The sequence below is a fragment of the Camellia sinensis genome, chromosome 8 (genome assembly GCF_055761805.1).
Source record: "Camellia sinensis isolate YWXY chromosome 8, ASM5576180v1, whole genome shotgun sequence".
Taxonomy (NCBI): domain Eukaryota; kingdom Viridiplantae; phylum Streptophyta; class Magnoliopsida; order Ericales; family Theaceae; genus Camellia; species Camellia sinensis.
Window position 1 is genome coordinate 193,465,530 of NC_138968.1, and position 8,681 is coordinate 193,474,210.

At 33.3% G+C, this 8,681-nt stretch overlaps 2 protein-coding genes across 2 annotated transcripts; one reads left to right on the forward strand and one right to left on the reverse strand.

Moving 5' to 3' along the window:
• On the reverse strand, positions 1 to 684 carry LOC145798379 (protein FAR1-RELATED SEQUENCE 2-like). The gene is made up of 2 exons (XM_082885911.1): positions 394 to 684; positions 1 to 264 (listed from the first exon to the last, which is right to left on the reverse strand). Exons 1-2 carry the CDS (start codon positions 682 to 684, stop codon positions 1 to 3), a joined length of 555 nt encoding a protein of 184 aa, XP_082742037.1.
• A 3,607-nt stretch (positions 685 to 4,291) lies between these two features.
• Positions 4,292 to 8,010, forward strand: LOC114303767 (Pyridoxal-5'-phosphate-dependent enzyme family protein). The gene is made up of 6 exons (XM_082884838.1): positions 4,292 to 4,526; positions 4,644 to 4,718; positions 5,381 to 5,524; positions 6,420 to 6,809; positions 6,894 to 7,129; positions 7,440 to 8,010. Exons 1-6 carry the CDS (start codon positions 4,320 to 4,322, stop codon positions 7,660 to 7,662), a joined length of 1,275 nt encoding a protein of 424 aa, XP_082740964.1. The 5' UTR covers positions 4,292 to 4,319; the 3' UTR covers positions 7,663 to 8,010.
• The last annotated feature ends 671 nt before the right edge of the window (positions 8,011 to 8,681 follow it).

An 8,681-nucleotide genomic window follows, 5' to 3' on the forward strand; every position in this document is an offset into this window, starting at 1 on the left:
TCAAAAGAAGTTTCTAATGTGAAACTCCTCATTAACATTAATCACATAAAAGAATCTCTCACTATGTGCTTGCATCCTTATAAAATAACTTTGAAGTGATTCGGCATCACCTTCACCAAGCCTTAATCTTCTAGCTCTATTAATGTAATTCCTTGCATCTTGCTCATCAAATGTCAATGACTCGTATCTCCCCGTTTCAACAACCATTGAATGATAGTTCCTAGACACCCCAATCCTTACTTGATCATTGATTTCTAATCTTCTCTTCACAGGAGTACAAATTTTCTTATTCATTGCAAAATGACAAGAGTCGGTGGGAATCAAACCATGACTATGCTCAAGGTTAACTGTGGTTAACATATATCTCCCATTCTTTTGTAGAGTACCTCATACCGTTGCTTTGCAACCAATTTTTGTGGACAAAGATGGCTTCAAAGGGTTCACTTCTGATTTCTTTTTTCTCTCCCCCGCTCTAGAACATTCAATTGCAAAGTTTTTTAATTGGCTATCATCTCCAAAATGTTGTGCTCTATGAGCTATAGAAAAGCCAACATGCTTAGCATATTTGGCATAAAATGTGTACACTTCTTCCCTTGAGCTAAAACACATACCCTTTTTAGGTTCTTCAACTTGTTCGCCCTCATTTACTGAAGCATTGTCACCACCATTTGAATCAATCTCCATTCTATGAGAATCAAAAATGAAATTCAAATATAATGATTTTAGAATGATTATTTTAGAAGATTATTGGACTTGTGTTTTGTGGGTAAGTCCCAGTTTTCAAACACTAATAAATTATAGCAACTTCATCTAATAAATTATTCCAACACTATTTCATTTCAGTTATTGCCTTTATACACTATAACTACTATGTTCAAACTATAACATGTTCAAACACTATAACTATTATATTCAACCTATAACTGTTATGTTCAAATTAGTCTACATGTTCAAACACTATTACATGTTCACTCTCATAAATTTAAATGTAAACTTTGAAACTGTTATGTTCAAATTTACATTGTGATAATTTAAATTTATGGTATAACTAAATTATAGCAACTTCAATTCCTCACATAGTCATGGTATATCACAGAACACATATTAAACATTGTTAAAAAGTTCATAATAAGTTCATTACATTTATGAAGCTGAAAAATAATTTCAGCTCATAATAAGTTCATAATAATTATTCTACATTTCTGAAACTGAAAAATAATTTTAGCTGATAATAATTTCAGCTGAAAATTTTTTTAGGGCAATTATTTTTAGCCATCTGCCACCATAAATTTGAGTGAAGAGTTAAAAATAACAAAAATGTTTCCGACCCCCACATATTTATAAGATTATGTACAAACATTTCACAAAGATTGATCGATGTATGTAGATAGAGAGAGAGGGAAAATGAGGGGTTTTTGAGTAACATTACCTGAGAAAATGCTATCAGAATGCAATCGAAGATTAGTAGAGCGAGAGACAGAGAGTTATGGCCAGAGAGCTATGGTCGTCGACGGAGGAGAGCTATGGCGGACACACGATGGAAGAGGGAAAAAGGAAGAGGGACAGGGGTGGGGAAGAAGGAAATATCAGGTTAGGGCTTCCCGTTTTTTTTTTTTGTCTTTGTTTTCAGCCTGTATTTTTTTTTTTTTTGCCTAATAAGTGCGTGTATCACACCTTCTTCACCGTGCAATTGTTCTTCACATGGCTTCAAGCAGGTGCCACCTCAGAGGGGGTCTTGGAGGTGGTTTTTGAAGGGGGTCCACATCACTTTTGATTTAATTATGTATTATATTTAGTAAAATTTAATAAAATTTAAATGTCTCATTTTAAAAATAAAATAATTTTATTTAACTTTTTATTGATGTTTTATTTATTTAATTTTTTATAGTTATTTTATTGATGTTTTATTTTAAAATTTTGTTTATATTTTATTTTAATTTCATTATTTAAATTTTAATAGATTTTTATTTAATTATTATTAATTTTTAAAATAAATTTATTTAAAATTTTAATTTAGGGTGTGTTTGATTGGACGGACTGGATAAGGGGGATTAAAATTCATTGGACTTGAATCCGAGAACTATGAATCCTCCGGACTATTTAGTTGGATTGGATGTGTATGTCGTGTTTGTTTTCTTATACAATTAAATTTCTGAAAATGACTATTTTTAGTGAATCTAATATTTGGTTGGACGAATTGGATAAGGATAAATGAGCAAAAAACTATTTTACCATTTTTTAATTGTTTACTAAGTAATAGCAATATTAAAAATATCTTTAATATTTTAATTTTTTTTAGCTAGATTGAATAAAAATTTATTTTATTTTATTTTTTACACAATTAAATAAATTTATTTTTAAAAATAAAATAAATAAAATATCAATAAAAATATATGCTATTTTTTTAATTAAAATTTTAAATAAATTTATTTTAAAAGATAATAATAATAATTAAATAAAACATCTATTAAAATTTAAATAATGAAATTAAATAAAATATAAACAAAATTTTAAAATAAAACATCAATAAAGTATCTATAAAAAATTTATTTTAAAATTTTAAACAAATAAAACATCAATAAAAAGTTAAATAAAATTATTTTATTTTTAAATTGAGATATTTAAATTTTATTGAATTTTATTAAATATAATACATAATTAAATAGTAGAGGGTTAAAATGGTCATTTTACCACCTAATCTCATGGGATTGTTATCCCATGAAAATTGTCCCACACCCCTCCCCCTCCCGGGACAGTGTAATCCCATATATGGAGGATAAAGAGTCTGGCCGGACTCCATGTCCGGCGGACTAAAAAAAAAACAAACACCGAATAAAAGGCTTCCAATGGATTACAATCCAAACAATGTTTAGTCCCCCCCTTAATCCCTTAGGGTGTGTTTGATTGGACGGACTGAATAAGGGGGATTAGAATCCATCGGACTTGAATCCTATGACTGTGAATCCCCCGGACTATTTGGTTGGATTAGATGTATATCCCGTGTTTGTTTTCTCATGGGATTACATGTCTGGAACAAATTATTTTTAGTGAATCCAATGTTTGGTTAGACAGGCTAGATAAGGATAAATATTCAAAAGACTATTTTACCTTTTGTAATTTATAATTTATATTTTTTATTAATATAGAATTTGTAATTTGTAATTTATAATTTAACAATACTAAAAAAAATTAATTTATAAGGCCATAATTTTTAATTTATTATTTGTAATTAAATTAAATTTATAATTTATAATTAATATTTAATATATAATTTTAAATTAACAACATTAAAAAAATAATTTATAGATGTTCAAAAAATTATTTTACCATTTTTCAATTGTTTACTAAGTAATAACATAAGAGTAAAATGGACATTTCACACATTAGTCTCATGGGATACCAATCTCATGAAAATAATCCCAACTCCCCCTAGGATTGTTTAGTCTCTCATATGAAGGATATGGAGTCCAGCCGGACTCTATGTGTGACAGATTGAAATTGCACCAAACGATGGACATCTCCTTTCATTAGATAGTAAATAATCCCCCCTAATCTCTTGAATCAAACACACCCTTATAGCCTACCTGCATAACCAAATGGTTTTCATGTTACCCATAAAACGTCCCAAAAAAATGAAAGATGATATACAAATTAACAAGATTTACAAAAAAAAAAAGATAAAAAAATTACTCACAAAGGTGACATGTAATGATCGCATATCCAAAGTGATTAACGTGGCTAGTGAAGATATGATGGTATATGTGAGATATCATAATTATGTGGATAACTTATTGGGACTAAGAAACTAATTTGGAACTGAGTAAAATGAATATGTGTCAGGTTAATCTTATTAAGCATTGCATTTCAATACATTACTAATGGATTTGCATTAATATTTTTTGTCATGAGTTTAGAGTATTCTTTTCATATTAACTTTGGTATAATCTCCAATGATTATTTGTTATTTTATCTAATTAATCTAAAACAAACTATTCTATCCAATTGAGGCTAATCCAATTATATGAGAATCCTTGCATCTTGTTAAGACTTCGTTTAGTAATGAATTAAAAATCAACCTTCCAAAAAAATTTATTTTGCTAAAAAACCTAAATTATTTGGAAAATTCATTTCTTGTCCCAACAAAAAAAAAAAAAAAAAACAAGTTTAGAAATTTTAAAGGTCATTGAAAAAAAATTGTGTCAAATAAATTAACTTTGAAGCATATGGGCCCAAAAAAATATTGTTCAGGCCCACTGGATCCATAAATAAATCCCGCAACAAAAAGTTGTAGCGAGAGATGTCGGGTTCGAACCGCTAAAATGGCGCACCCAACGACCGCGGGTGTTGTTGTTGTAGCTGCGGCCTCCATAGCCACCGTACTCTCCTTCTTTCTGTACACCAACTATCGATCCAAGCCTTGTTCTACAACCACACCGAAGAAGAAACCAAGAAATGGGCTCATCGACGCCATTGGCAACACCCCTTTGATCAGAATCAACAGCCTCTCTGATGCCACTGGCTGCGAAGTACTCTCTCTCTCTCTCTCTCTCTCTCTCTCTCTCTGATGTTATCATCTGGGTCTTAATTTATGTGGGTTTTAGTGTATTTGTAGTAGTTTTATTTGGGTTTTGGTGATTATTCAGATTCTTGGAAAAGCAGAGTTTTTGAACCCAGGTGGGAGTGTGAAAGATAGGGTCGCTGTGAAAATTATTCAAGAGGTGAGTTAACTTAGCCTTCTTCATGTTTGGTTACTGAGCAATATGGGGTGGGTGGGTGGGAGGAAAGAAATTTTGAAGTTGGAATATATGCTATGTTTATTTTCAAGAAACTGGAAAGCTCTCCTCAACTAAGCCAATGATCTATTGATGCTAATTTCGTTTTTATTTTTGATCATCTTTGTCTTTCATTGCAGATACACAGACTGATCAAAATTGTGTTATAGTAATTGGATAGTGTTTTTGTGAATAGAGAGTTTCAAAATTTCCCTGGGGTTTATGTGTTGGATATGGTTTAGAATGTACCACTCAAGTTGTATTTTTTGGCCATATTATAGAATTTGCTTTACTTATGTCTTCTATTCCATTAAATCTAATGTGGCTTGTGACCAAGGTATCGTGTACTTAACCCAATCCAACAAATACTTTTCTCCTTTAAATTGGGATGGATATCATGCATTCATGTTCCTCCTTCTGTATTTGCTACCATATCTTATGTTGTTTAAGATAAACTATTGACATTTTGTTGTTTGAGAGTCGTCTCTCCCAGGCAAATATAACTTGGTATTTCCTTTTGGAAGTATAAGATCAAATATAGGTCTGGGAGAATGCTTACAATTGTTACTACTGATCATTTTTTTCCATGTCACATTTACAATTTATAGGCTCTGGAGTCTGATGAGCTGGCTCAAGGTGGAGTAGTTACAGAGGGGAGTGCTGGGAGCACAGCTATCAGTCTTGCAACTGTGGCTCCTGCCTACGGATGCAAATGCCATGTGGTTATCCCAGATGACGTTGCTATTGAGAAAGTATGCATTTGTTTATTTCTTCGGCATTTGATTTTTTTACTTTTTTTTCCTCTTGTTGTTGGTTTGTGTAGGAGTTTCCACATCATAGGCAACCTAGAAGGTTTGCTATAGGTAAGCTTGATGCAACTTGAAGGAAGAATGTCATTCAACAATCATCAGCTTGATTTCAAGTGGCCTTCTTCGGATGTGTTCTTTAATGAGAAAGAATAATATGATCACAGTAAATGAAAATGTTAGGGGACGGGAAGTCCTAAACTGACATGAGAATTGGTAGTTAAAAATGGATACAAACTTATTTAATTTGATTGAGCATATAGAGAGCAGAATAGCGAAAACAATTCATGCAGCCTATCCAACCTAATTGGAACACAAGGCTTAGTTTGGTTTGGTTCTTCAATGAGAAAACTGTATACTTCCTTAAACAATCAATGTAGCCCCTTACAAATTTAGCAAGCACAGGGTTTTCACTACTTTTCACCTCCTGTGGAACGTAGGGGAAACTGAAGCACTGCATTTTGGTGGCTCAGACTGCAATTGGAAAATGACCTTGTTTAACTTTTACGGAAGTGCAAATGGATAGCTCTTAAAAATTACTGATCTCGTTGTGCACTTATGGCTCTTAAAATCAATGTAGCCCCTTATGAATTTAGCAAGTACAAAGTTTTCACTGCTTTTCACCTCCTGTGGAACGTTGGGGAAACTCGAGCACTGCATTTGGGTGACTCAGACTGCAATTGGAAAATGACTTTTTAACTTTCACAAAGTACAAATGGACAGATTTTCCAAATTACTGATCTTATTGTGCACTTATGCCTGTGTAACCACTGATTTATTTCATTCCTAGATTTATGTTTATTTCTAAGTTTTCATTCTGTTGGTTGCAAACTTTTTCCAGTCTCAAATACTTGAAGCCCTTGGAGCTACTGTTGAAAGGGTTAGGCCAGTGTCAATTACACACAGAGACCACTATGTCAATGTTGCAAGGAGAAGGGCATTGGAAGCAAATGAAATAGCATCAAAGCAAAGAAAGTCTAAACAAGCAGATGCCAAAGATTTTGAGCAAATTAATGGTTACACATCTGAGGGAGGGAAACAAAGTTCAAAATTCTCAAGTGATTGCAAGGGTGGTTTCTTTGCTGATCAGTTTGAAAACCTGGCAAACTTCAGGTCCCACTACGTGGGTACTGGGCCTGAGATTTGGGAACAGACTGGTGGTAAATTAGATGCATTCATTGCAGCTGCAGGTACAGGTGGCACCATTGCTGGTATTTCCAAGTTTTTGAAGGTCGTTTTCTTTTCCCTGCTAACTAGTGTTTCTTTTAGTCTTGATGAGTGAAGTCATATAGGGTTCTTGGCTGATTTTTGACAGGAAAAGAATCCAAACGTCAAGTGTTTTCTGATTGATCCTCCTGGTTCTGGTTTGTTCAACAAAGTAACGAGGGGGGTGATGTACACCAAAGAGGAGGCTGAAGGACGGAGGCTGAAAAACCCATTTGATACTGTAACTGAAGGAATTGGAATTAATAGATTAACCCAGAATTTTATGATGGCAGAACTTGATGGGGCTTTCCGAGGTACAGATATGGAGGCAGTTGAAATGTCTAGGTCAGTACATAAATCCGAAAACCTATAACATGTTTGCCAAGTAAAATAGAAAGTTGGGAAGTCCTGCCAATTTTTCTGGGCTATTTTCTTTGCCTTTCTTTTCCCTTCTCTAAAAATTTGAAATCCACCCAAAGAGAGATCTTTTGTTCTCGGGACTAGCCATTGTCTTCATGACTCGAGTAAAAAATGAAGAATTTCATTCATTACCTTGGCAACCATGCATGGCATAAAAATGTAAAAGGAGATTTATTGTATATTTACATGCCATTATATTCAGTGTTTTGATTATAAGGACATTTGTATTTAACAGGTTTCTGTTGAAGAGCGACGGACTTTTTGTTGGTAGTTCTTCTGCTATGAACTGTGTTGGGGCTGTCAGGGTGGCACAGTCGATTGGACCTGGCCACACAATTGTAACAATCCTTTGTGATAGTGGGATGAGGCATCTGAGTAAATTTTACGACACTCAGTATCTTTCTCAGCATGGCTTGACACCCTCAGCTACTGGACTGGAGTTTGTGGGTCTCAGATGAGATTTGGTCAGATCAAAAGGTCCTTCTCCGTGGTCTCCTTATAGGGTTTTCATCTAATTTTTAAGTTGCAAGATGTCATTTGGCTGCCCCTGAGAAGGTTTAGATATGAGGTTAGGTTATGATATCAGCTTCCTCATTTTAAGGTGTGAGCTTAGTTGCTAACGTAATAGTGTTGCCGAATCATTCACGTAGGAAGGTGCTATACATGGATTCATTTTTTTGTAGGAGTCTTGGTCATTTTTTATGTCTTGAAATTTCAAGAATGAAATTAGCTTTGAATTGTTATTAAGAGAGAAAAGAGAGTTTTTTATTATTATTATTATTGATTCATATTTTTTTGATGGCCAATTTCTGGGTTGGTTTGTGTTCTACTGCAATATTGACAAAAAGCTCTACGCGGTTGAATAGTTATCAAGGGGAACTGTATTGTGTTCTCGAAAAATAAATAACTAAATAAGAACGGAAAGGAAACTGTATTGTTAGTGATCTATGATCAACTTTAGAACCAAACATATAGTTTGTCAGTAGTTCCAACTACGTCTACCGTTGATCCTCCTTCAATTTCTTCATTTCACCATGTTTGTTTTGTTGTTTGTTTCCATTCATAGGGAAATTGGGATAATATCATTTAAATATCCAACCACACCAAATATATCCATCAAGCACAAGCTTCATCCGATTGCTAAAATGCTTTTGAATGTGCTAAAAACTATTACTCCTCATCTCCCATTTTAATGGAAGCGAAACACAGCTTCATTCTGAAAACACCATCTTAACAGCTTCTAATGTGGTTGAAAATACAATCACCACCAGAATACTTCTCACAATTAATGCTGTGTTTGGTTGGGAAATTTGAGGAGAGATTTGAAAAGAGAAAGGGAAAAAATGTGTGAAATTATGTGAAATATAGACATGATATATTCACATTTCACCTACCTTTTCCATTTCCTTTTCCAAATCCCTTCCCAAATTCTCCAACCAAACACAACATAAGTCAAAATTGGGGTAAACTTGTTTGA

Excerpts from the sequence above, each read along its gene's own strand:
- LOC145798379 (XM_082885911.1), bottom strand. The coding sequence starts at position 684 with ATGGAGATTGATTCAAATGGTGGTGACAATGCTTCAGTAAATGAGGGC. Across the intron at positions 265-393 it reads AAATTGGTTGCAAAGCAACG|AGAAGATTAGAAATCAATGA; the intron begins GTATGAGGTACT and ends ACTCCTGTGAAG.
- LOC114303767 (XM_082884838.1), top strand. The coding sequence starts at position 4,320 with ATGGCGCACCCAACGACCGCGGGTGTTGTTGTTGTAGCTGCGGCCTCC. Across the intron at positions 4,719-5,380 it reads CTGTGAAAATTATTCAAGAG|GCTCTGGAGTCTGATGAGCT; the intron begins GTGAGTTAACTT and ends TACAATTTATAG. Across the intron at positions 5,525-6,419 it reads ATGACGTTGCTATTGAGAAA|TCTCAAATACTTGAAGCCCT; the intron begins GTATGCATTTGT and ends AACTTTTTCCAG.